The sequence below is a fragment of the Schistocerca cancellata genome, chromosome 1 (assembly GCF_023864275.1).
Source record: "Schistocerca cancellata isolate TAMUIC-IGC-003103 chromosome 1, iqSchCanc2.1, whole genome shotgun sequence".
Classification (NCBI taxonomy): Eukaryota; Metazoa; Arthropoda; class Insecta; order Orthoptera; family Acrididae; genus Schistocerca; species Schistocerca cancellata.
Genome location: NC_064626.1, coordinates 600,121,382 through 600,148,804, shown reverse-complemented (window position 1 = coordinate 600,148,804; position 27,423 = coordinate 600,121,382). Strand labels below are relative to the sequence as shown.

The 27,423-nt window shown below is 38.0% G+C and overlaps 1 protein-coding gene across 1 annotated transcript in view; it reads right to left on the bottom strand.

Moving 5' to 3' along the window:
- LOC126182244 (uncharacterized) overlaps positions 1-27,423 on the bottom strand; it is a 218,222-nt gene that overhangs the window by 132,315 nt on the left and 58,484 nt on the right. Inside the window, exons 4-5 of the mRNA XM_049924834.1 lie at positions 26,940-27,066; positions 7,763-8,017 (exon numbers count right to left, since the gene is read on the bottom strand). Of these exons, the coding sequence (XP_049780791.1) occupies positions 7,763-8,017; positions 26,940-27,066 (382 nt within the window). The remainder of the gene's footprint in view (positions 1-7,762; positions 8,018-26,939; positions 27,067-27,423) is intronic.

Sequence of the window (27,423 nt, the reverse complement as noted above, 5' to 3'; positions counted from 1 at the left end):
CTTCTCTGGGAGAACGTCCCCCTCGAAGGCGAGGATAAAGGCCCCAGTGTCGATGCGACGGTCTTTGGGGCCGCGCTGGACTCGCCGGACGAAATGCACGCCTCGGCGCTCCAGGTTAGCCCTGAGCTCCTCATCAGATTGTAGCAGGAGGTCACGATGAAAAATAACCCCCTGCGTCCTATTGAGTGCCAGATGTGGGACAATGGAGACTGGGATGTCCCCTAGGCGGTCGCACGCCTGGAGCGCCGCCGACTGTGTGGCGGACGTGGTCTTGATAAGAACGGACCCTGAACGCATCTTGCTGAGAGCCTCGATTTCCCCGAAGATGTCCTCAATGTGCTGAACAAAGAACATGGGCTTGGAGGTGGCGAATGTCCCCCCATCGGTTCGAGAACAGACCAAATAGCGGGGGAAGTACTTCGCTCCAAGCCGGCGGGCCTGTCCCTCCTCCCATGGAGTGGCCAAGGGGGAAGGGGCAGGAGAACCAGAACTAGAAACGGTACCTTTTCTTTTGAAAGACTCGGCCGCAGAGCGACCCAATACGTGGTGACGTTTCATCTGCGAAACGTCCGCCCCGATACCACCCACTCCGACCAGGGGCTCTCCCCACTGGCGCCACCCAGCCGCAGCAAGGGCCACCTGGCAGGATGACCATTGCCGGGAGTCCTGATGCCCCAAGGAGACGGGCATCTACTCCTTGGCCGACGTGGGGAGGGTGCAGCTCAGGTATCGGCAGTACGATCCCTGTGTTGTCAGGGGGCTACAACCTAGAGGGTACATGACGACCCCACCACAACGGGCTGGCTACCGTGCTGGATTTCTAGTGCCATGGAAAGTCCATCATGATCGCTGGTGCAGATGGAGACGCACTATGGGCGTAACTGGGACAACCCAAAAGGCGTTTGGGCCAATTTGAGTAATAGTGGGTACGGTTACAACGCCGGTGCAATGCTGAGTGCCAAGGTCTGAGTGCACTTAGGACCAGTGGTACACCACGTAAGGTGTCCTTCCCCAAAAGGCTCGTACTTCTGTAGAAATTTAGAAAAATGGAGGTCAAACCCCAAGGGGGACCATCACATGGAAGGCCGAAACGGTTGAAACTCCTTTTAGTCGCCTCGTACGACAGGCAGGAATACCTCGGGCCTATTCTTACCCCGGACCCACAGGGGGGGGGGGCTTGTCAATGTGCCTCTACACATTCTCTAATGAGGACAGCAGTGCCCATGGTGTGCCCAAGAAGTTCATCTGGCGTATTCACCTTGGTGGCCAGTTAACTGCATTATCATGACCAATTAGTGTAAGTGAGGTTATGACTTTCCCCCAGGTCTGGTGAAAGGAGGAGGGGCTCCACCATGATGGAATTATGTTGAGGTGCACATGGCCAAAGGAATGTCCTCAAGGTGTTCAACAAATATATTTTTCAAAATGCAAGTAATTCTGTACTGTCAGTTGCTCGTCTAAGATGACTGGCCCTATCAATATGTTACTGATCATGCTGCACCAAACATTGATCGAAAAATGAACTTGGAAATTGGTTTCCACTGTAGCATTTATAATCGCTGTGACCTTCAATGATTATTACATGTGTTGTGATTCCATTTTATATAAATGTGGCATCATTAGTGAATAATATTAATGGAAGCAAATGATGACTGTCATTTAACCAGTGACAAAGTTCAAGTCATGTGCCACTGTTGCCAATGTGAAGATTGTGGACACACTGCAAATGAAATGGGTACAAGTTTTCCACATGTAATATTCACCATACACATGTTCATAGGACATTGATGCATGCAACAAGGCAAGTTGGGCTAGAGCAAAACATCAGGTTGGTGAGAGAGAGACAGCCATGCATGTCAGTACCAAAACAAACGTGCACTAAATGTGTTCCATTTGGAAACCATTTGAAATAAGGTATATGTCCATACAAAGATTTTTGCTTCAGATGATTGTTCCTGTCATATCCCTGAAAATCAACCATTTCTGTTGTATTAGCCCATTATTTTCAAATTGCATTTCCACAGAAAACTCTAACCATAACAGGCAACTCTAGAACAAACAACAGGGTCACAAGGGGAATATGGGCTTCATGCCAGAAGAAGAGGCTACTACATGAAATGTCTAACTTGAATAACTCATCAGCTGATTAAGTGTATGGTATTTAAAAAAACTCCAAAATTCTAAGAAAAGTAAAACGACTAGCAAAGAATAATTTATACTGACAAATACATAATATAATTCAACAAATAAAACTAAGGCCATGTGGACTGTTTAAAAAACCCACACAAAACCCAAAAACACACACAAAACTGAGCATCATGTAAAATTATAACTCTCTTACAAGAAAAGAAAAAAGTAATAAACCCTTTAGATGTTGCCAACACATTGTATAACAACTTCTACAGGTGTTGCACATAATACGATAAGATAAAACATAAATGAGAATACTCAATTGAATAAACATAAAAGAAGTACATGCAGGTCTACGTACATCATCACTGTCAAACAAATGAAGTGGCAAAAGCAATACAGGCAATAAACGAACTAAAAAACTATTACTCTGCAGACACTGATGGTGTCCCTGCAACAATCTCAAACAAGAGTGCTCTAAAGCTAGTCGAACTATTTACACACTTATGTGACCATTTAATTCAAGTGCACATTTTCCTCAATTTATTGGAAATGTCTAAGGTAATCCCAATCTATTAAAAAAATGGTCGTAGAGATAATGCATATAACTAAAGGACTATCACACTTCACTCTTGCATTTCAAAAATACTAGAAAGAGTTGTGGATGACAGACGTATAGAATTTGTAAATAAAAACAAAATCATGTGCAATGAAATGAAATGTCGTGTGGCGAAGGTCCTCCTGTCAGTTAGATCAGTCACCTAGTGCAAGTCTTTTTAGTTGACACCACTTCAGTAACTTGCGTGTCAATAGGGATTAGATGATGATGATGATGATGATGAAGACAACATAACACCCAGTTCCTGAGTGGAGAAAATCTCGGACCCAGCTGAGAATCGAACCTGGGCCTCTTTGCACAGCATTCTGCCACACTGACCACAGAGCTACTGAGGTGGACATCATGTACAAAGAACAGCAAAGATTCAAAAATAAACAATCAATAATTACTGCCACTTATGAGTGCTTTAATTGTATGCTAAGCCTGATGAACAAGAGACAAGAATCAACAGCAGCATTTGCCTGATGAACAAGAAACAGTAATCAATAGGAGTACTTATTCACTTATAAAAAGATTTTGATGTGATAGATGATAAGATTGATAAGTATGGTATTCAAAGTCTGTCTAACAGTTGGGTTCTTCTTGAGCAATGGTAAGCAAGCAGTGATCATCAAACACACTACTGTCAATCTTAAAATTATTCCTGAACACCTGTCAGAGTAGAGTCTAATTAAATCTGATGCACCCCGAGGTCAGTAATGGAACCATTTCTGTTTCTTTTGTACAGTAACAATTAAATTTAAATGACGGTTCTCATACATTTGCCTCCCCCAAAAAATTAAGAAAGGAAAAAGTTTATCGCTTATCACATTTTTGCTGTTCGTGTAGTGAAGCTGTCACATCAAACATGATGTTTAAATTTACTACTTCTTTACACTAACTCTGTTTGCATCACATTTTGCATATATAATCCACATACACCACTAAATGTGCCCGCAAAATTATACCATTTTACAACACACAGTTCCGGAAATATAACACCATAAACATTGAAATGTGTGAAAACTGCCACATCAAGCATGATGATTTAATGTATTACTCATTTAGTAGCAAATCTATTCGTAATACGTTTTGCATGCTGTAGCCACAAACACCACAAAATTATATCATTGTATGACATATGGTTCAGGAGATATTATGTCATAAACACTAAGATGTGTGAAAAACTAGCTGTTCTTAAAACAGAGAGCAAATGACCCAGTCTATACTCACCTAGTGTTTGATAATGAGAGCACTTGGCAACTTTCAACAAACTTTAATATAATTTCAAATTTTTTCAAAACTTTTTCTCATCTGCACACTTAAAGTCAAATATTTAATACAATAACTCATTTGCAAAGTAATCAAAAGTTAGAGTTGTTTTATATAGGCAAGTTTGATTCTTTAACGATTCCATCTGGAAAGGAGCTCTAAGGTGTTTATGAACTATCTACATCCCAGAGGCATGGCACTGAAAAGGGGGTGACAGACAACAAAGACAACAAAGCATAACTCGGAACACCAAATTTGTTAGGTAGATGACTTATTTATGGTATAAAAATAATATGCGAATGAGATTCCCCTCTACCACTAGGGGCAGGGTTGTGGATGAGAATGCATGACATGAAAACATTTGAAAAGGATCTGATGGTTTTTATTTCCATTATTGAATTGATTTCAAATAGTTTTAAAAGTGTGGAGTAACATCTGTCTCTTATTTCTGCTGTTAAGTGTGTCAATCAGTTTGCAGGAATGAGCATGGCAGCAAGCAAATAATTTTGTTAGCATATTTCGGGAGCTAAGATCAGACCACACGGCTGAATATCACTGAAAAATTTAATATACTCCTTGGAGTAGTATAGTGTAAAACAGCAGAGAATCAGACATATGGTTGTGCAACATACATTACATATGCATATGTTCAACATCATTTCATAAGTCCCTGGATCAATTTCAACCACACTTGGTACATACATTACTTACTATCTGGAAAAAATACTATGGGGGTAAAAATCACCAATCTCTCTTTGAAGTAGGGGTCAGAGTGGTGGACAAACAGAGGGGGAGGAGGAGATGAAAAGACGGAAGGGGGGTGGGGAGAGGAGGAGATGGACAGAGAGACGGGGGAGGCAGAGATGGACAAGAGGAAGGGGAGAGGAGGAGATGGACAAAGAGGGGGGAGATGAGAAGATGGACTAATAGAAGGCTGGAATAAATACGTAACTGTGCAATGCTGGTTTGTCAGCTAATATTTAAATGTGTGAAGCATAGTATTTGTAATTTTAAATGAGTATTACGCACAGAAATCACCTTCACCTGTATGCACATAAATTGACTTTTCCAATTTCTTATGCATAAACTGCTTTTGTAGATAACAGGACCAATAAAAATACAATACATAAGCTACAGAAGCCACCAACAGTGTGCAACACTTTCAGGAAATAAAATGTCAGTGATGTTAAAAGCATTGCCTGCCACCTTCTACAACACATAGTGTTTGAATTCTGTGAGTTTGAATCTTATCACTGTAATAAGTGCAATAAAGTTAAGCAGGAAAGTTGGTTAAGTCCTGAAATTTTTTTAAAGTAAGTCTAAAGATGTTGCACAAATTTTTGTATCAAAATTGTTGAAGAGACGCTAAATGTGCAACATGAAACAGAAAAATTACCATAACTCAGTTATGTCTGATCAAGAAAGGATAGTCGTGGCCAAAGCAATGAGCAACAAGTAAATATTGTTTCTATTTACTTAAAAAAAAAAAAAAAGCTGCAGGAGAAGTTATTCCTGCAGGTGATGGAGGTCAGGTTATATTTTTTAAATACACTTGTCTTTCAATTCTCTATGAAGTATATGTTGCATATAGCATTCCTTTTTTCCCCTGATTTTTCCTAATACAGGCTATTTATGCTGTTTTACTCCCAAGAAACAACATTCATCCATTTCTTAGCAAAATTACAGTCAGCTGATTGGTTCAATTTGTAGCAGGAATTTGTCACTTACATATAGGACACGTAACCATGTCAACTGATGCTGCTGCTTGTAGCCATTATGTTGCACATCTAGAGCTCACAAACTGTAACTTGATTTTGTTACTCATATAGGATGCAGCCTTAGGGACTATAGCTATACTGAAAGCGGTTCTCTATACCTACAGGGTGTTTCAAAAAGTACTTTACAACTTTGAAAAGCCATATAAATTAATTCACAGTACCTACAGAGGTGATTGTAGCATCGATTTGTAGTGAAATACATCAAGTTTTGTCTCGCGTAGTTCAATAATACTGAATCTCACCGTAAGGAGTGCTAGTGGCAGTTGTGTTAAAGATGGCTGTCTTCACTGGACCAGAGCGTGCTAGCGGTGTGTTTTGGTTTGAAGAATTGAAGTCGGCTACAGCAGTGCAGCATAATTTCTGTACTAAGTTCACTAAAGATCCTCCTAGTAGGCCTACAATTTATGAGTGGCATAAATGTTTTGCAGAAAGAGGGTGCTCGGTAAGACATGGGAAATCATCAGGTCGTCCAAGCACATCTGACGATGTCACTAAGCAAGTGAGACAAAGTTTTGTCAACAACTCTACAAAATCAACCCTGCACGCGTCTCACAAACTGCAAATCCCACATACGATTGTTTGGCGTGTGTTGTGAAACCATTTGCATTTGAAACTGTACAAACAGCTGATCACAGAAGCAATAAAAGACACTGATAAAATTGCTTGCAAGTACTTCTGTGTGGATATGTTAAATCGATTACATGAGGATGAACATTTCTTGGACAAAATAATCTTCTCTGACGAGTCGACTTTTCAATTAAGTGGCAGGATTTGAGGCAGTAAAAGTCTGCACTAAACATTGCAACATGTTTGTGATAGTCCTAAATTGAATGTTTTTTGTGCACTGAGCAAGACCAAAGTGTACGGCCCCTTTTTTTCTCTGAGAGAACCATCAACGGGATAGTGTACCTAGACATGTTACAACAATTAGTGATACTACAGATCAATTAGGATGACCAAGAACAAAATGTTTACTTCATGCAAGATGATGAACCACCCACCACCTGACTGATGTCTGGGATTTTCTCAGTGACCGCTTTCCAGGTCAATGAATTTGCCGTCATGCACCAATTGCATGGCCCCCACATTCCCCAGTCACGAAACCACTCAATTTTTTTTATGGGGATTCATCAAGTATAGTGTGTTTGTACCTCCTGTGCCGGCTTCTCTACCTGAACTTAATAAAAAAACTTGATGTGTTTTCCCACAAAATAACTCTAATCCCAGCTTTATATCTTATTTCAATAAATTTATATGGATTTTTAAAGTTGTAAAGTCCTTTTTGAAACACCCTGTATTTAAAATAATTTTTAGTGTATTATTAAGAATAAAATTATAACAAAAAGTGTACTTTTAAGTAAGAAGTTAGAGACATATTGATTGCTGTAGAATACTTGGCAATATAGCTCTCTGTATCATATGGACCAGAGCATCAAGAGTCAATTTCTACCATTGTTTCAAACGCATGTAATTCTTAATTAATTGTTTATTAATGCTTTCTTTCACTCGCACAGCAGTTGATCACATCATTTTTGGGAGGTCAACTACCATTTAATTAATAACCTCCACTGGGCACTGTAACTATAATACTTCAAAATGTTCCAGTGTCAATACCTAATCAGATCAATTATTTCCAGGTATTCAACTTTGCACAGGTATAATGATAAACATAAATATACTTATGCACATATTAAATTTAGAGATAGTGTATAATCTTCAGTGTGCATGTTGACAAACTCTAAGCCTAAATTATATCCTTCTTTGTATGTTATTTGTACGTATCGTAAATGTGTGCAGTACTTGTTCTTTGTTCCTTACTTTCACACAAATCATAAATTCTATATCATTAACTGAGAAGAAGAGAAAGTAAGGTAATCACTAACACAAACAGTGAATCAGAGAGGCTGAGCAAAAACAACAGCACAAGATAGCTATGGCTGTTAATATGTTAATTGCAAATCAATAATATTGTTTCAGAACGTACCTGTATGGATCTTTACCCTTACATGCCAATAATCTTTTCATTGCTTCTTCTCCAGTGCATGGTAGTGAAATATTGTTCTCTAAACTGGCTGGAATACCACCGTGGGATTTATCTTTTGTTGTATTATTAGAATTTGATTTTGTACTACCTTTCCACCAGTTTCTTGGCCATATACTTATTTGGTAAATCACTGCAGTTAGCTTGAAGTATCCCTTTAATGACCAACTGTGCACCTGTGCACATACCAGCACACACCTGTGAACAATTTGCACATAGTTTTTAACAATTAAGATACATACTGCAGACAGAAGAAATATACATGCAATGAAACAGAAGACCAACCATGGGTGCAAGCAACATGCTCCATTCATTAAATGGTAAAAAAATGGAGATAGACACTGAACACATTACTCTTTTAACTGTCTCACTTCACTTGTAACACCAGAAGTACTGGGTGTTCCTCTAAATTTTCACATATTTTACATTTATTCACTGTGTAAAAATCATTTAACTGTATTATAAAGTTCTGACATATGTATATCATGAGATGAATAAAACACAATTCACATTTCTATTAAAAGATTACACATGCACATGCAACTTGAATCACAAAATATCACTTTGGGCTGGATGGTCCCTCTTTACATTATTAGGCTACATTACACTCAATTATCAAAAATGGAAAAAATTAAGATATACACAAGTTTTACATATTTTATTTTTCCCTGTATGATCATGAATATCTTGGGGAAAACTAATTAAATCTGTGACACCAGTAATAAAATATCTCTTACGGGGTTGGAATGTCTGAATAATTCGAAGTAATAATTTAAAGTCACATAAAAGTCTAAAAACCAAATGTGGCTCATCTTAACAAAATTCCTAAACATGTAACCCTATCACCATTTTTGTTTGCACTTTTTTAAAATCAAACCATCTCCTGCATATTAACAAGTCAGCTACATGGGACCTAAAATTTAATGTGAAATCTAAACAACAATACAGCTCAATATTCTTAAAACACAAAAAGGACTATGAAACGGGAAAGTTATGTTGATTAAGTTGTGCGAGGGGGAAAAGAGAATAAAAAGGAAGAAGACTTGGACTTTCTGCTGCCGAAGTTAAACCTTTAGATTTGTAGTTTCATGTGTATCCATGGTACCATCAAGCCAATAACCTTTACCATATTTTGATTTTGAAGACCATGTCAACGCACAGTATTTAATTAACCACAGTACCTATTTTCAAAATTCAAGAAACCAGAGAATGGTACACTCTAACCTTTAGATACTGAAAACCAATTATAAAGTATTTCTTATGTTTCAGACATTAATGTTAGAGGATGCAGTGAAGAGCACTTCTTATCTCACTTCTTGCAAACAACAATTCTCACAGTTTCAACTGTGCTTTTCCCCAAGCAATGATACAACTACAATCATATTTCAGCCTCACAACTCACATGTTATACATGTAACTGCGCACCGCAAAGTAAGGGGATACACACAGTTTTAGGGAATTTAAGATGGTTACAGCAAATAAGTATTGAACATGAGTAATATAATGCTGTACTGTGACATTCATGAAGTTCAGCGAAGAAACGAAGGTTTGAGTTTATCACCTTGTCGACAATGAGATCATTAGAGAAGGAATGCAATTTATGATGGGGAGAGGAAATCTACCGTCATCTCCAAAGGAACTATCCCAACATTTGCCATAATCAATATAGTGAAATCACAAGAAAAACTAAGTCTTAATGGCCAGATAGTGGATAGAGCCCCTTTCATTCCAAATATGAGTGCAGTGCTTGGATCATTGAGCCACCTCCCTTGGTAAGACGTAATGACAAAATTGGCCAATCGCAGCAACATTTTGTCAAATTACATTTGCAGAGAAAATTCCTTAATTAGGAATAGCTATTTAAATATTTTGTCCCCCTGTGCAAAGCAGTAACCTGGTTACTGACATCTTTAAAAATTATGGCACTTTTCCTCCTATACCATGCCACTGTCACAGTTTACATACGAATGAGTTTACACATAAATTTAAAGAAATACTTGTGAATTGTGACAGTCGTATTTCATTAAGATTATTATTCTAGTATTTACCGAGAGCAACAAACTAAAAATCTTTTAAACGGAACTAAATAAGCACATTACTTGTATGTGGTAGTTACTTTTATATCTCATTAGCACTTGAAACTGTATCTTATTAGTCACAAATGGCATTTACAGGAAAACTTCCTGACAAGTTACCACAAGAATGACTATGTTCCTGAAAAGGTGTCTGCTTGATGTAACATGCAATATATTCATTGACAGCACTAGCAAAATACTTTATTTCTACCTAATTTCAACTTGAACATCTCATTATCAATTTCCAACATAAAATTATTTTCGCATTGCTTCATTTTCATGCTTCTATTTAAAAAAATTGATTGACATTTTTGAATAAAATAATTCGCATAATAAAAAAAGAACAATCATCATCAGCCATTTGAAATACACTTGCTGAGAAAGGCATCCTCAAGACTTCTCCATGCCTGTGCAGTCTTGGTCAAATTACTGACACCATTTCATTATATCTGAATCCAACATTGCATCTGATTCATACAAAATCAGAATTTCAAAATGAATCAGGGTGCAATTTAGATGTCTGGCCCACAAGAATTGTTCTGTTCTGCATACTTCAACTTTAGAGTAAATTTCAAGTTGCCACACCGTCTCACTCATAGAAAGAGAAGCACCTTTTACCCATACTGCAACAGAATGAGTCTGCAGGAAATACGGAATATTTACTCTCTTCTGACAATGCACCACTCTTGTGCAATAGTCATATTGTGGGACAAGACGTGTAACATTTACTTTCTGAGGTTCTCTTTGTATTACTATTTCTCCAGTTGTAATCATTTCTGAGATCTCCAGGCAGCTTCCCTTTATTCATACAATGAATGGCATTACAAATCTCATCTGGTATTACTTGTGGAACACCATTATTAAGTATTTCATTCAGCTTTTGAATTATACAAACCTGGAAAGAGATTTTTAATTCTTGTAAAACTTCTACTTCATTGTTGGTTACTGTACCATCTGTTGTCTTAATCAATGAAATGTTATGTACTAGACAAAATAATTGTCTATTCTATTTTCTTCATATTTCTGTTGATTTCAATGGTTTGACAAGTCGATAATTTTCATTGTATTTCCTGAAATGCCCCAGAATACACGGCTTGATCTCTTCGTTCCATTCACCGTGTTCTGTCGTGTTCCTACCTTAGTCTGCTTGAAACTTCATTTTTTAATAACTATTTTATTTTATTTGGGACTTTCATTACATATGACTTCTTTATAGCTGCAATATCTCTTGATGTTTGTCTAATTACCATTTTGGAAATAATTATCACATTTATGTTTGCCTATATAATACTCATCATCTACAACGCTTAACTTGCTTAGTTTAATCTGGTGTAATTACTTATCCTGAAACAAATTCTCATTAGCTACATTTCTAATTTCCTGTCTGACGAGTTTCTTCCAATATAAATTCATTTTTTTTTTTTTTTTTTTTTTCTTTTCTTTTCTTTCTTTCTACTGTGAACCTCACTTGTCTATGGTGACCTGAAATTAACGGCTTAGGATTACAAGAGCCTGTATAATTTCTTTATTATCTGATATAATGTTGTCAAGTTTCATTTTTTGTTCCATTTTGTCCTCACCTGGTCTATTTCCTACACATTTTCTTCTGGAAGGAAGTGGTAACAAATATGTTGTTCATCTTGGCAAATTCTATTACTTTTGCATTAAAATCCCTCATCATCATGATCACGTTCAGATTCAAATTCTTTATTCAGCTTTGCCCACATAAAGTAGAATAGTATTTTCCCACTGTTAGCAAGTTACAGTTGCAATCTAAGTATTAAAATTTAATGTTCATATTACATGTACAAATGAAGTATCTTATAAACAGCTACAATCTTAAATATTAAAATTTATTGTCCAGGTCATAGAATGCTTTTATACTGTAACACTGATTTTTTGCAAGCCAGTCATATAATTTTATTTTTTTAAATGACAAGGATTGAGCAGCAAGAGGAAACTTGTTAAAAATTTTAAGGTCATTAACTTCGTGGGAGTTTCCTGTTATTGCTAGCCTGTGTCTTGGGATATCAATTTTTACCTTATTTCTAGTGTCATGTCCATGAATTGTTTCCCTGATAACACATTCTTTAATGCTGTTCTTGACAAAGAGTTCAGACAAATACATATACAGCTCCACCATTGTTAGTCTCCTAAGCCTGGTAAAAAGAGGGGGGGGGGGGAGGGGGGGGGGTAACAGTGCCCTTTAGGACAAATCTTTCATATTACACAAGCCTTTTTTTTTTTTTTTTTTATATGTTACTGATATGAGGAGAACATCCCCATATGAGTAGGCCATATGAAATACGCCATACAGAGATAATTATTGCCAAGCATAGTACCCAGTTTGCACATGAGGTAGGGCACTCATGAGATCTTTTACAGACCTGGCTAATATGCTTTACTCAATTGATTTTGGCATCAATATGTATTCCTAAGAGTTTGACACATTTATTATTCATGGTATTATGAGAAGGAAAGTTGCTACTCACCGTATAGCGGGGATAATGAGTCGCAGATAGGCAGAACAAAAAGACTCTCACAATTAAAGCTTTCGGTCATTGGCCTCCGTCAACAATACACACACATATGCACACCACACACACATGCATACCACACACTCACGCAAATGCAGCTCACACTCATAACTGCAGTCTTGTGAACTGAAACCAGACAGTGGTTGTGCGAGTGTGTGGTGTGCGTATGTGTGTCTATTGTTGATGAAGGCCAAAGGCCAAAAACTTTAATTGTGAATGTCTTTTTGTTGCGCCTCTGCGACTCAGCATCTTCACTGTATGGTGAGTAGCAACTTTCCTTCTCATAATATTGCTTTATGTTCACAGTCTTAAGACAGTCCTAACATAAGCTTTTGGTCTTGTCGGGATAACAGATAAGTTTATTGGCTGCAAACTAATTTAATGCAAAGTCAAATGACTTAAAAGTTTGTGGAGCCCTCAATTGGTAATGCTGGAATTCAATATGGTATTGGCCCACCCTTAGCCTTGATGACAGCTTCCACTCTCTGAGGCATATGTTCAATTAGGTTCTGGAAGGTTTCTTGGGGAATGGCAGCCCATTCTTCAAAGAGTGCTCCACTGAAGAGAGGTATCGATGTTGGTCAGTGAGGCCTGGCATGAAGTCGGTGTTCCAAAACATCCCAAAGGTGTTCTATAGGATTCAGGTCAGGACTCTGTGCAGGCCAGTCCCATTACAGGGATGTTATCGTCATATAACCACTCTGCCACAGGCCAGACATTATGAAAAAGTGTGAAAGATGATCGTGTTGAAAGATGCAATCGTCATCCACAAATTGCTTTTTAACAGTGGGAAGCAAGAAGGTGCTTAAAACATCAATACAGGCCTGTGCTGTGACAGTGCCACGCAAAACAACAATTGGCCAAGCCCCCTCCAGGAAAAACATGACCACACCAGAACACCACCACCTCTGAATTTTACTGTTGGCACTACACAAAACGGCAGATGACTTTCACCAGGCATTTACCATACTCACATCCTGCCATCGGATTGCCACATTGTGTACTGTGATTTGTCATTCCACACAACAATTTTCCACTGTTCAATCATCCAATGTTGATGCTCCTTACATCAAGCGAGGTGTAGTTTGGCATTTACCGGCATGCTGTGCGGCTTATTAGCAGCCGCTCGACCACGAAATCCACGTTTTCTCATCCCCACCGACTGTCATAGTGCTTGCAGTGGATCCTGATGCTGTTCATAATTCCTATGTGATGGTCTGGATGGATGTCTGCCTATTACACATTACGACCCTCTTCAACTGTCGGCGGTCTCTGTCAGCCAACACATTTGTGAAAGTGGCAAAATTGGACTGAGCAAAGGTTGGGAATATGTATGGGTGTTGATAACCGTGCATTTGAATGCCCCACAAACCCACAAACCAGACATCATCATCATCATCATCATCATCTTGTGTGCTTTTGTACTGTACATGTCCCTTCAAGTTTCCACTTCACTATCACACTGGAAACAGTGGAACTAGGGATGTTTAAGAGTGTGGAAACCTCACATACAGACATATCAGAAAGTGACACCCAATCACCTGACTACGTTTGAAGTCCATGAGTTCCGCGGAGCGCCCCATTCCACTCTCTCACGATGTCTAATGACTACTGATGTCGCTAATATGGAGTACCTGTCAGTAGGTGGCAGCACAATGCTCCTAATATAAAAAACATATGTTTTTGGAAGTGTCCGGATACTTTTGATCACATAGTGTATGTTTGAATTACTTCTATAGCTGAGGCATTGAGTGCTAGACAGGCAAATAAGCAAGACTAAATGAAAGAACCAGAGGTTGTACAGAGTTTCAGGGAGAGCATAAGGGAACAATTGACAGAAATGGGGGTAAGACGTACAGTAGAAGAAGAATGGGTAGCTCTGAGGGATGAAGTAGTGAAGGCAGCAGAGGATGAAGTAGGTAAAAAGACGAGGACTAGTAGAACTCCTTGGGTAACAGAAGAAATATTGAATTTAATTGATGAAAGGAGAAAATATAAAAATGCAGTAAATGAAGCAGGCAAAAAGGAATACAAACGTCTCAAAAATGAGATCGACAGGAAGTGCAAAATGGCTAAGCAGGCATGGCTAGAAGACAAATGTAAGGATGTAGAGGCTTACCTCACTAGGGGTAAGACAGATACTGCCTACAGGAAAATTAAAGGGACCTTTGGAGAAAAGAGAACCACTTGTGTGAATATCAAGAGCTCAGAGGGAAACCCAGTTCTAAGCAAAGAAGGGAAAGCAGAAAGGTGGAAGGAGTATATAGAGGGTCTATACAAGGGCGATGTACTTGAGGACAATATTATGGAAATGGAAGAGGATGTAAATGAAGATGAAATGGGAGATACGATACGGCGTGAAGAGTTTGACAGAGCACTGAAATACCCAAGTCAAAACAAGGCCCTGGGAGTAGACAACATTCCATTAGAACTACTGACGGCCTTGGGAGAGTCAGTCCTGACAAAACTCTACCATCTGGTGAGCAAGATGTATGAGACAGGCAAAACACCCTCAGACTTCAAGAAGAGTATAATAATTACAACCCCAAAGAAAGCAGGTGTTGACAGATGTGAAAATTACCGAACTATCAGTTTAATAAGTCACAGCTGCAAAATATAACATGAATTCTTTACAGACGAATGGAAAAACTGGTAGAAGCCTACCTCGGGAAACATCAGTTTGGATTCCGTAGAAATATTGGAACACGTGAGGCAATACTGACCTTACGACTTATCTTAGAAGAAAGATTAAGGAAAGGCACACCTACGTTTCTAGCATTTGTAGACTTAGAGAAAGCTTTTGACAATGTTGATTGGAATACTCTCTTTCAAATTCTAAAGGTGGCAGGGGTAAAATACATGGAGCAAAAGGCTATTTACAATTTGTACAGAAACCAGATGGCAGTTATAAGAGTCGAGGGACATGAAAGTGAAGCAGTGGTTGGGAAGGGAGTGAGACAGGGTTGTAGCCTCTCCCCGATGTTATTCAATCTGTATATTGAGCAAGCAGTAAAGGAAACAAAAGAAAAATTCGGAGTAGGTATTAAAATCCATGGAGAAGAAATAAAAACTTTGAGGTTCGCCAATGACATTGTAATTCTATCAGAGACAGCAAAGGACTTGGAAGAGCAGTTGAATGGAATGGACAGTGTCTTGAAAGGAGGATATAAGATGAACATCAACAAAAGCAAAACGAGGATAATGGAATGTAGTCGAATTAAGTCGGGTGATGCTGAGGGAATTAGATTAGGAAATGAGACACTTAAAGTAGTAAAGGAGTTTTGCTATTTGGGGAGCAAAATAACTGATGATGGTCGAAGTAGAGAAGATATAAAATGTAGACTGGCAATGGCAAGGAAAGCGTTTCTGAAGAAGAGAAATTTGTTAACATTGAGTATAGATTTAAGTGTCAGGAAGTCGTTTCTGAAAGTATTTGTATGGAGTGTAGCCATGTATGGAAGTGAAACATGGACGATAAATAGTTTGGACAAGAAGAGGATAGAAGCTTTCAAAATGTGGTGCTACAGAAGAATGCTGAAGATTAGATGGGTAGATCACATAACTAATGATGAAGTATTGAATAGAATTGGAGAGAAGAGGAGTATGTGGCACAACTTGACAAAAAGAAGGGACCGGTTAGTAGGACATGTTCTGAGGCATCAAGGGATCACAAATTTAGCATTGGAGGGCAGCGTGGAGGGTAAAAATCGTAGAGGGAGACCAAGAGATGAATACACTAAGCAGATTCAGAAGGATGTGGGTTGCATGGGTTGCAGCAAGTACTGGGAGATGAAGAAGCTTGCACAGGATAGGGTATCATGGAGAGCTGCATCAAACCAGTCTCAGGACTGAAGACCACAACAACAACAACAACATTGTTCCCACATTCTGCCTGATAACATCGGCTGACAGCTTGGTCACAGTGCTTCCTGATCTCCTTATTTTTCGGTGGGATCAAGGAGGTTAGAATCTATTATAACTTAAATATGTCTTCAAAAGAACTTGTTGACTACTGTACACTATTTTCTCAGTTAGCTATACAAGTTTTATGAAAATATGAGATGAAGAGAGAAACATTTTATTGCATACTCAAGATGATTTGTGATGACACTGAAGAGCACGATTACGGACACACTGCACAAATTCGATGACTGTTACTGAGCATAAGTGTGAAAATCTAACAATGGAAAGACCAGAATGAAATAACAACAATATGGAAAAGGCAGATTGCTACTTGCCACACAGAAGAAGCACTGAGGTGCAGAGAGGCATAATTAAAAAAAAGAGAGAGAAGGCTAGAAACATTATAAATAGAAATATTACCTCTGAAGAAGGACTCTGTCTAAAAGCTAAAATATTTCTAGCATTCTTTTTAATTCTTCCTGTCTGCAGCTCAATGTGCCCTCCTATATAATGAGTAGTGATCTACTCTTTCCATATTCTTGTTAGACAAACATAAATTTTAGAATAAGATACTCTGAACAGCTAAAAAGCACTAAGCAGTGGAAACATATACACATTTGCAAACCACCTCATCTAACAGGATCAGCACCCTATTTGCGTAACACAACCAGTATGCAATAATTATAATAATTTGAAGACATCTAACGTCCACCTACAACAACCTAAAAACAATCCACTACAATAACTTGAAGCTAAAAATTGACATATACCACTTCTCTCTTTTGAGCAAACATTTTGAGGTTCAAATCTAGGCTTAAAATGTCTGACGCATATTATGCCTTTATTGCAGATCACATGCAGTGAAGTATTGAGATGAGGCTAAAGTTGGGCCTGGTGGACTACTGGTAAAGCAAGTGCCTGGAAACTGAAAGGTTGTGGGATCAAATCCTGGTCAAATCATGGATTTTACAGTCTGTGTTTTAACCTAGACTTCACCTCTCAACAATTTGAGGGGTCACCAGAAACCACAAGTGGTTCAGATTCCACATTGAACTGTAGGTCCCCTTTTTCCCAGTTGGACAACTGGTGTCAGTTAGGGACACCCATGCTGCCGAAGTGGCGTCCAATAGAAAGACTGCCACCGGGCCACTGAATCACCTGAAATTATTATTATGAGGCTGAAATGGCTAAAGAGCCACAGAATATACATAGTATAAGGTAATGTTCAATTAATTATTATTAAATTTTCAAGCTGTTAGCAACTTGTGGTTCCCAGTAAAGTAGAAATCTCAGACCACATATTCTGAAATATATCCCTGTTATTATATTTCTCATCCTCAGGATGCCACCAACTCCTTCTTTTTAGCACTAGACCAGTTCAACCCAAGAATACAAACTGATTTGAATTACGCTGACCATCGCCTGAAGTCTGTATCTTTCAGCATTGAGACTGGTGCACCGAGAACACCAGTGGGACCCTTAATAGTCTTAACTGTGGTATATCAGAGTAGTAGGGACCAAAGAGTTTGGAGAGACACATGGACAATTCTAAACATTGGTAGAAATATAGTCATAGCAGACCAGACTACTTCTAAAGCTCAGATTCTGAGTACAAAATGACAAGTTAATATGCTGATCATGTGCCAGCAGAGCCCTCAAGTCAATATTATCATTTGCCATTCAGCTACTTTGTGTGTGTGTGACTTGCAATGAATTCAGGCATAGTAGGTTGTAGACATTGTTTGCAGTATAAGTTTGTGAGTAGCTCACCCACAACAAACCACACTGGTAGCTGAAACAGCTTTCGTTATTGTCCGTTTAGAATACTATACTTCACAACACTACGTAAAAATTTCTGTGAATAGTTACAGATTTAGAGGAGTTAAATATTTGCATGTTTACATTATGATTAATTCCTGTGCTGTTCGGAAGACCATTTTGCTAGTTATTCTCTCCTTCATAGCAATGACATGAAGATCTACGGTTCCTTCAGTTAAATTAATGGTTCACAGCTGCTAAATTTAAGACTGTTGAAGATACATTCATTTTGAGTTTAGTTTATGCAAAAAAACATTGAAACTATAGTGTTTTATATTGTAGTAAAGACTGTTGCGCCCCACAACAGAAACTAAAAACAACTGAACATCTATGTTTCTCCTTCCGGATGGGACTTTCCATTTCCTCTTCATCATGGAAGTATCATCCAAACAAGAATCAATTTGAGAAGGCACAAGGAAGTGAAAAACAATGGAAACCATATCAGTTGTGCAGGGGAGAGTATGGGAACTATTCCCTGCAGGGACCTAGAGTAGCTATAATTCAATACTGAAAACTTCACTAGCTTTTGGATGAAACCTTTTTCAAGCTGGAGCTCACGGACTCTCTCTCTCTCTCTCTCTCTCTCTCTCTCTCTCTCTCTTTCTGCAGTGTAACACGTGATTATCCGCTTTAACATGTTCCACTATTATCCTCTTTGGTCAATGAAAGATGCTTACGAAAATAAAAAATGTATTTTGGTAGTTCGTAGGTAGCAAACATGCAACTGTGTGCACTTTATATTGATATGTACAGAGATGATGAATGAAGCATGCACACAAGACACTGGCAAAGCATGAGAGCGACTAAGTGTCTTCATATGCCTTCAAGGTGTCGCGGCTTGGCAGTGCTTCGGATGGCAGATCCCTTGTCTACAATGAAAAAGTGCACGAAAACAATTTTAAAATGTTTAAAGTCTGTTATGTCACTTGAATCGATGTACTCTTTGTGGTGATATCATAAGATTCACACCAAATATGTTGCTCCAGTTAATGTCAGATCTGTTCACCCAACTGTGCAATGGTTTGATTTGAGCAACAAAAAACAGAAGAGTTCTTTCAAAAGCGGTTATATCACTTCACTGCAAGCTCTCTTACAGCCCTCAAGCCTCTGCAGACAGCAAAGAAGTCTGCATATTATAATTAGTGGAACTGAACAGGTCCACGTCTTCAAATAGGTGATGCAAAAGATGAGCATGGAAAAGCAGCAGAGTGACAGACCAATCGAGAAGTGAGAACTTAGTTACAACCCATAACAAAGGAATTGTTTAACTTCAAGATACACCCACCTGTACCACTACAATGTACCAGCCAGATACACAATTGGTGGTTTTACACGCAACAAGCTTGAACCATAATTAACAAACAGATTAAAAAAGGTTATAATTAGTAAAATCCTAGTGGTAGCAGAGTATTATGTGCTAATGTTCTACAGCACACTCCAAACATCACTTGCCATCTCACTTTGAATGAGAGCCACAAATCAAACTAAAATTGCACCATTTCTCTTCAAATGATAGCCGTAAATCATTTCTCTTTGAATGTGTGCCGGCATCAAAATAAAACCGATGAAAACATGTTTTGTAGTGCTCTCTTCACAATAACTAGAAATCAGTGTCGAGTGCTGAAACGACCGTCAGGCACACTACAATCCACTCAGAGAAGTGACACAGCTTTCTGTTTTCTACTGCATATGTTTTGTTGTGACGTCATCCCTTCTGGCACTATGACTGCTATGTTGCACATAGCACCATGTCATTATTTTTATGTGAATTTTTTTTTACTGTATCATGCAAGTGTAGAATATGATGACTTTTTAAAGAACCATTGTCATGATGGTACTGAAGGCAAGTGGTGTAAAGCACAGATTGGTAATTTATGGACCCAGGTTTGATTCCTGCTGATAGCAACATTTCTTTTTTTCATTTAATTTTTGATACAATCTTTGTAAGTCAAAAGCCTATAGGCTAGATGATGGTAAAACAAGCGAGTATATGAGGAAATGTAGTATGAACATATTTCTGTAGATAATTTACTAAAGAGGCACTTTTCCAGTAGACCTTTCAGGGAAGTGAGATTTAAAGAGTTAGACAGATGTACTTCAAACGTAAATCTAATTACAGGGCTCATGTATAGCAACCTCGGTTGCACAAAATTATTGTCAAATTGACCATGGTTTCAACTGAACTAAGGTGGCCTTCATCAGGATAAAAAAAATTACAAAGCATTACCTAGAAAATATAATGACATGGCTTGAAATACTATATACTTAATAGAATTGCGTCCATAAATTGTACAGACAGAGAGTAATTACATGTAATCACACCATGGGTGAAAAACATCTGAGCAAAAATGCTCTCGTCAAATAGTAATTGTCACAAGATTAAAAACTAAAATTTAAAAATGTAACATGTTTGTCAACTGGATAAAATATTCCATGGTAATACAATGACAGCCGCAAGGTCATTTAGGGCCAAGAACTGCATCAACACAGCCGCTACTGTTGGACTAAAACAGCTAACAGGCCAAGGCAGCCACGAGGTGGACACAAAAACAAATTCGCACCATCTAGCAAGAAGTAATCAAACTACAGACAAGAGCAAATGAGGCACTGCAAAGACAAATTTAAATATTACAGGTAACACACAGGAGCCAGTGTATGAAAGTTACAACATAACAGGCTTTTTTTTATATAAGAAAATACAGTTCAAGTAATGTACAAAGAAAACATGAAAAAGGAAGGGAAAACAATGTTTAAGAGAGCACATTGAGGAGAGTAGCCCCATTCAGACCATTTTTAATTAGTGGCTCTATAACTTGAAAACGTTTTTGTTGCATAATTGCAACTGTTTGTTAAGAATGAGACTGTCCTTGATAGATAGGTGATTAAAAATTTCTAGCTCTTCTAAGATGTTAAGCCTAAAGTCTTTTTCTCCGAGTGCAAGATCTGGATGTCTTTTACATCTTAAGGATTATGTCCTGTGATTAACAAAAGATCAGTGAAAGTTGAATTGTGAACATTGGTGCCTTTTTTGCCTAGAAGGCATTCCTTGAATCTTATCGAAATAGCTAGGCCTGTTTGCCCTATGTAATAGGCGGGACAATTGCTGCAAATAATTTTATAAATACCAGAATTTTGCAAAGGGGAAAGCATAGGTTTCAAGTTATGTGTGATGTTACTTTTTAAAGAATTATTGGTGGAGAAGACTACTTTACAGTTATATTTACTTTGAAGCAGACACTGATTCCTGTAAGAAATTGGACCCAGAAATGGTATAGACAAAATTGTTTTCTTTTAATTAGATTCATTATTAGAAAGGCCTAGGATGGTGATTCTCTTATTGGTTTTCCTACTAAAAATATTATCTGCTGTAGAAGGGTTGTAGCCATTATTGACAACAATAGTTTTAATCAGACTGATTCCACAATTGAGATTTTCACTAAAAAAGGGAGGTGGATGTGGCTCTATGATTAGCTGAATGAAAAAAGGCCTTCTTATGAGAATGCGAGTGTACTGAAGTGAATGGTATAATTTGATCAGAACTGGTTACTTTATGGAAGATACTGAAGCTAATTTTGGCATCTACTATCATGAGATCTAGAAAGTTTAACTGCCGGAACTTATTTTCACGATCACAAGTGAAAGAAATATTTTCACGAAATGCTTACAACATATTAAAAAGCACTTGCTCGCGAAAGGCAAAGGTACCGAGTTCGAGTCTCGGTCCAGCACACAGTTTTAATCTGCCAGGAAGTTTTATTTGGTTCCTGTTTGCACTGCTTAAAGTTCAGATAACACTTCACATAATTAGGTACAAGTCCCCTCGCTTCACATTGTTTATTGAAAGTAATTGCCATACCTGTATTCAGAATTTTCATATTCAAGTCTTTGTATTTTGTAACAACCTTAGATGCCTCGGCAGGTAGGAATCTCGAAATTTTAAACATTTTTGTTGGCTAAGACCAAGCAACCGTACATTATGTTCTAACATTCATACACTGGCTTCTGTTTGTTACCTGTAATGTTTAAAATTGTCTTTGCAATGTCTCATTTGCTCTTGTCTGTAATTCGATTACTTCTTGCTATATGGCATGAATTTGTTTTCGTGTCCACCTACTGGCTCTCTTGTCCTGTTAACCATTTTAGTTTGTATTACCATGGAATATTTTATCCAGCAGTCAAACACGTTACATTTTTATATTTTAGTTTTTGTTCTTGTGACAACTTCTATATGACAAGAGCACTTTTGCTCAGACATTTTCCACCCGTGGTATTATTACATGTAATTACACTCTGTTTGTACAATTTATGGAAGCAATTCTATTATGTATATTGTATTTCAAGCCATGTCATTATATTTTCTAGGTGATGCTATGTATTTTTTTTTTTTTTTTTAAATAGTGCAGTCGAAACCATGGTCAATTTGACAATAATTGTGTGCAGAGGAGATGTCTATACATACATCCTGTAATTAAATAACGTACGGTTGCTAGATGTCAGTCAATAAAAATGTTGTAAGCTACAAGATTCCTACCTGCCGAGGTATCTAAGGCTGTTACGAAATACAAAGACTTGAATATGAAAATTCTGAATACAGGTATGGCAATTACTTTCAATAAACAATGTGAAGCAAGGGGACTTGTGCCTAATTATGTGAAGTGTTATCTGAACTTTAAGCAGTCCAGAAAAGAACCAAATACTTTCAAATTTTTTAGTGCAAAAAAATCATGTTCGAAAAAAGAAGTCAGAGCTGCAATTAACAATGACAAATCTCTTCTTACACCTTTTCAAAAAAAGAAGGTGATCGACATGAATCTGCTGATGCCTAAGTTACGAGTTCAATTTAAAAGTCCATAAAAAAGACAATCCGATCCGACAAAATTCCAACAGTATTAACAGTGCCTATCACGACTTAGCCAAATTCTTGCAAGATATAATGAAAAAATCTTTTGTTTTCCACAACAATTATTTTGTTTCCAACAGTAAAGATTTAGTTAATAAAATTAAAGACCTCCACTGTGTTGGAGATATGAAATTGCTTTCTTTTGAGATTAAAAATCTGCGGACAATGTCCATACATACTACACCAGAGGAAAAAATAACCTTTATTACCCATTATTAAAGCTGTCAGTGACTCAGGAAGGAGTTCCATATGTAACAACAACAAAATTTTGATGACTTCCCAACAATGTAAAAAGTCTGACAAGTAGGATAGCGAGTTTTAAATTTAACCTAAAATCATTTCTCCTGGACAATGCCTTATATTCCGTAGATGAATTTTTATTTAAAAACTGGTAGCCTGGAGAAGAGAGGGAAAAATCCTAGTTTTTTAAAGTGTAGTTGCTTGGATAGGACTAAACATACATTTAGTAATATTAACACTACTCACCTATACATAGCCTGTAAACTGACTTGTTCCACATCATTTTGATAAAAGAAATAATCGTTCAAATTATCTACAGAGAATGTAACTTAACTAAGCGACTGTATGCATGTGTGTGTGTGTGTGTGTGTGTGTGTGTGTGTGTGTGTGTGTGTGTGTGTGTATTTTTGTGCACTCTAGCGCAGAAAAGGATTTCTCAGAAATTTAGTGAAGTTTTCAGTTTCATTTTGTTGTCTGTTGACAACTCAATACCTCTAGTATTTGAGGAGCCAATAAATCTTAGTTGTTCTTGTGGTCTTCAGTCCACAGACATTTTATGCAGCCCCCTATGCTAGTCTATCCTGTGCAAGCCTCAACTGCTGCAACTACATCCATTTGAACCTGCTTACCCTATCTAGGCTTCATCTCCCTCTTTTTTTTATCCCTCACCCCACCCCCTCAGACACACACACACACACACACACACACACACACACACTCTTTCTTTTAATATCAAATTGACAATTCCTTAACACCTCAGAATGTATCCTATCAATTGATCCCTTCTTTCAGTGAAGTTGTTTCTTTTCTCTCTAATTCGATACTTCCTCAGCAGCATTCGAGAGCTCCTATCATAAGCATCCTTTATGAATAATTGTGAATTCACTAATTCAGGGCTTGTAAAATATCCTGATATAGTTCACTTTGTGCCATGAACCTCACTTAGCAACACTCCTTACCTCTCCCAAAATAATGTGTATGTGATCTTTGATGTGACAAGGAGATGCCTCAGTTTAGTATATTTCTGTGATGGCCTTTTATTGTATAGATCATAGAAGTCTGCTGGGGCAAACTAAAATGGCATGGCTTAAAGGCCCTCCTCTTGCATGGGTGGAGTCCTAATTTAAAATAGAAAAGGATCACTTTAGGGGATTATATATCAGGAATTGGAGTAAGTTTCAAGTGGGGGAACATAATATAATGCATCACAGCATTAAGTGTTTGGCTTGCTACTGTTCTTGGTCTACATAAATAATTTACTTGGGACAGCCAATGCCTTCACCCTTAATAACATGATAACTAATATCGTGCACTTCCAAACAAATCAAATTGACTTCCAGCTGGTGCAGTAGAGATCAATGAACATACACTGGATGAGGCTTCTTGAATGAAGTTTCTGGGCATCCAGATGGATAATAAACTAAGGTGGCACAGTATGTAGGTAAGTTAAAAATCTCTATTCCGTTTGATTTGCACATAAAAATGTCTCTCATGGTGTTCACCTGCAGACAGCATTAAGCATACTTTGCGCACTTTTCACTCAATACTGTCCTTTGACCATCGTTAGGGCACTACGGGTACCACCAAAAAAGGATTTATTCTACAGAAGCGTGCAGCAGAATGCTGTGAGTAGTTGATACCCGCACATCTTGCAGAAATCTCTTAAACACCTAAGGATTCTTACCCTTATGTCTCGATAAATGTTAGTCCAAAATGGTATTTGTAGTTAATAAGAAGGGTGAACTTAAGGTGAATTTTTTAATTCCCAACCATAATATGAAAAGAAAAAATAATTTTTCCTATAGACTATGCAGCCTTCTCTGGGGTTCAAAAACGTTTTATACTATAGTGCAAAAGTCTATAACAGGTTGGCAGTGGACATCAGGCAGGAAACTGAACATCCCCAAATACCCAAAAAGATAGTAAAGAATACTTCTTAGGCACACCTCCTACAATTTATCAGAATATATGGATTCCAGAATGTAAATTCCACAAGACTCTGATATTTGTATTCTCCTAAAGTATATATGTACAGCATCGAGAAGCAATTACCATAATAGTCAGTAGGTGTAAAAAAATTATTCGTAATTTGTCGTTAGTACACTTTACAGAAGTAGCCAGCAGCGGTTTCTTTTCCCTGCTAATCTCTAACTTGATGTGTTCCACATCCCTGAATGCTCTCCTTCATGATGGGATTTACAGAATGTGATGTGTGAATGAATGAATAAATAACAAGGTGCGTATACTTCATCAACTTGTGTTTGGTTTCAGAACTGAAGTATCATTCCTCCTCGTACCTCATTTATTCATCACCTTCTGCAGTGCATTGGGACTGAAAATACAAAGCTGACCCTGGTATTCATTTTTCTGTTGCTCTATCAGTATAACTTGCATCCACCGAGTACACATTTTCCACACCTCAAAAAGCAGTTACAGACTTGAAAAAGCTCACCAAGCCTAGCTGTTAATATGTTTCCATGCAATGATTGGTTCGTGACATCATTATATCTAATCATTAATATGTTGTGAATATAATAGAGGGAAACATTCCACGTGGGAAAAATATATCTAAAAAGAAAGATGATGAAACTTACCAAACAAAAGTGCTGGCAGGTCGATAGACACACAAACAAACACAAACATACACACAAAATTCTAGCTTTCGCAACCCATGGTTGCCTTGTCAGGAAAGAGGGAAGGAGAAGGAAAGACAAAAGGATATGGGTTTTAAGGGAGAGGGTAAGGAGTCATTCCAATCCCGGGAGCGGAAAGACTTACCTTAGGGGGAAAAAAGGACAGGTATACACTCGCACACACACACATATCCATCCACACATACACAGACACAAGCAGACATTTCCTGTCCTTTTTTCCCCCTAAGGTAAGTCTTTCCGCTCCCGGGATTGGAATGACTCCTTACCCTCTCCCTTTTTTCCCCCTAAGGTAAGTCTTTCCGCTCCCGGGATTGGAATGACTCCTTACCCTCTCCCTTAAAACCCATATCCTTTTGTCTTTCCTTCTCCTTCCCTCTTTCCTGACGAGGCAACCATGGGTTGCGAAAGCTAGAATTTTGTGTGTATGTTTGTGTTTGTTTGTGTGTCTATCGACCTGCCAGCGCTTTTGTTTGGTAAGTTTCATCATCTTTCTTTTTAGATACATTAATATGTTGTGATGCACAAGGGGCCATAAATATTCAAATGCACATTAACAATTTTAAAAGAAATGAAGAAGGATTGAAATCAAACAAGTTGTGGGTCTTAGTGTTAAATAGAACAAACAGCACCAACTCTTCCTCACTGTAAGCTCTATAACACATGTTACCATGTCTCTGTGATCTTTGTCAGTGGCCTGATGTCACGAACAGACCTCTCAAATACAATAACTGTTTAAAACAATTCATCTCTCCAAGTAATTATCTCCACATGTACACAGCACCCCCCACCCCAAAAAGGGAAAGATCTATATTTCTCATGAAATCAACAACATATGCAGAATGCAAAGGGCAAATGGCAACTGCATTCATCACATCCAGAAATCATTAACAGATCTTATTTTCTGGGAAAAAAAAATTTACTTCACTGGAGATAAAATGTGTAATGCATAAATAGTCAGAATGTTTCAAGGCAGATTAAATTGTGAAGTCTTACAGATGTGCCAATAACTGTGTGCTCATGTCCAAGACATCAGACAGCAGAAGCATGAACCACAACAGAAAACTAAACACCATCTGACCCCAACGCCATATCTGTTGCCTTATTGGCTGGCACACCATAGCTGAAAAAAGAAAAACGTTTTAATTCAGATTACTGTGTGTTGCCCAAAAGAAGCAGAATTCTAGATTTTAAAAAGAATTATTGGCTCTGAGCACTAAGGGACGTAACATCTGAGGTCATCAGTCCCCTAGAACTTAGAACTACTTAAACCTAACTAACCTAAGGACATCACATACATCCATGCCTGAGGCAGGATTCGAACCTGTGACCATATTGGTCACGCAGTTCCAGACTGAAGCGCCTAGAACTGCTCGGCCACACCGGCCAGCAAAAGAATTATTCAACATGTGAAAAATGAACACTGTAAAAGAATTATAATTACACAGAGTACTGCCCGAAGGCAATGAAGGTAATGGTT